Source organism: Myotis brandtii, unplaced genomic scaffold (assembly GCF_000412655.1).
Source record: "Myotis brandtii unplaced genomic scaffold, ASM41265v1 scaffold265, whole genome shotgun sequence".
Taxonomy (NCBI): Eukaryota; Metazoa; Chordata; class Mammalia; order Chiroptera; family Vespertilionidae; genus Myotis; species Myotis brandtii.
In genome coordinates, this window is record NW_005360086.1 from 429480 (window position 1) to 430314 (window position 835).

The 835-nt window shown below is 66.3% G+C and overlaps 1 protein-coding gene across 3 annotated transcripts in view; it reads left to right on the forward strand.

Moving 5' to 3' along the window:
- Positions 1-679: 679 nt before the first annotated feature.
- The window catches only part of B4GALNT2 (beta-1,4-N-acetyl-galactosaminyl transferase 2), a 24842-nt gene continuing 24686 nt past the window's right edge, over positions 680-835 (forward strand). For 2 of the 3 annotated variants that reach the window (XM_014541153.1, XM_014541150.1), the window contains exon 1: positions 680-797. In XM_014541153.1, the coding sequence (XP_014396639.1) occupies positions 784-797 (14 nt within the window). In that variant the 5' untranslated portion in view covers positions 680-783. The remainder of the gene's footprint in view (positions 798-835) is intronic. The other variant, XM_014541152.1, reaches the window with a different exon arrangement.

The following is an 835-nucleotide window of genomic DNA, read 5'->3' on the forward strand; positions in this document are numbered from 1 at the left end:
TCGCCCGCTGGTTCCCGCAGCCCCGGAAGGGAGAAGGGAAGTGAGGGTGCCCCCGCGCGCTCTTGTCCGAGAGGGGGCACATGGCCGTGTTCCTGTCCAGCCTCTCCCTGCCCGGGACCATCCAGAGGTTTGGGTACTCGGCTGAGTCCGCGCGCTCCTCCGCAGACAGGCCCCTTCTATTAACTCGGACCTCCGACGGCGTGGAGCCTGGTAGGCTGGGGGCTCCGCGACCGACCGAGGGGCACACATTGCTCGATTCGCCAGGCCGGCTTCCGAGTCACCCAGACGCGGTTGGAATCCTAGCTCCACTTCCCAGCTCATCATCCCCGCGTTGCCTCAGTTTCCCTTTCCTAAACGTGGAGCCGATAGATAACAGGACTCACCTCTTAGGGCTGTTGTGACGAATAAATGGCACCACGTCAATAAGGCGGCCAGTGCCGAGCCCGTACCGGGTACCCTCAGCAGGGCTGCGGGCATGACTGGCACCCTCTCCAGCTCTCCGGGGCGCGGGCCAGGGGCTGGTCTGTCCCGGTGAGGTCTGGGACTCCCCAGACGCCGGCACGCAGGTTTGGACTTGCTGGCGCCCAGCTAGGCTCCTCGACAGACCCAGAGGTGGGCGGGGGTTGGTGGTGACGTGGACTCGGGGACCTACCCGAGCTCTCCGGGCCTCCTCCACCTGCCCTGCTTGAGACTTTGCGGTTGGTGCCAGGCGGGGCAGTCGGCGGGGAGGCTGCCCGGCTGGGCTCCAGCAGCTCCGGTCCTTCCGAGGCGGCGTGATTCACAATGACCTTGTGCGGGTGAGTGGCCCGCGAGCGCAGAGAAGCGGGAGGTGAAA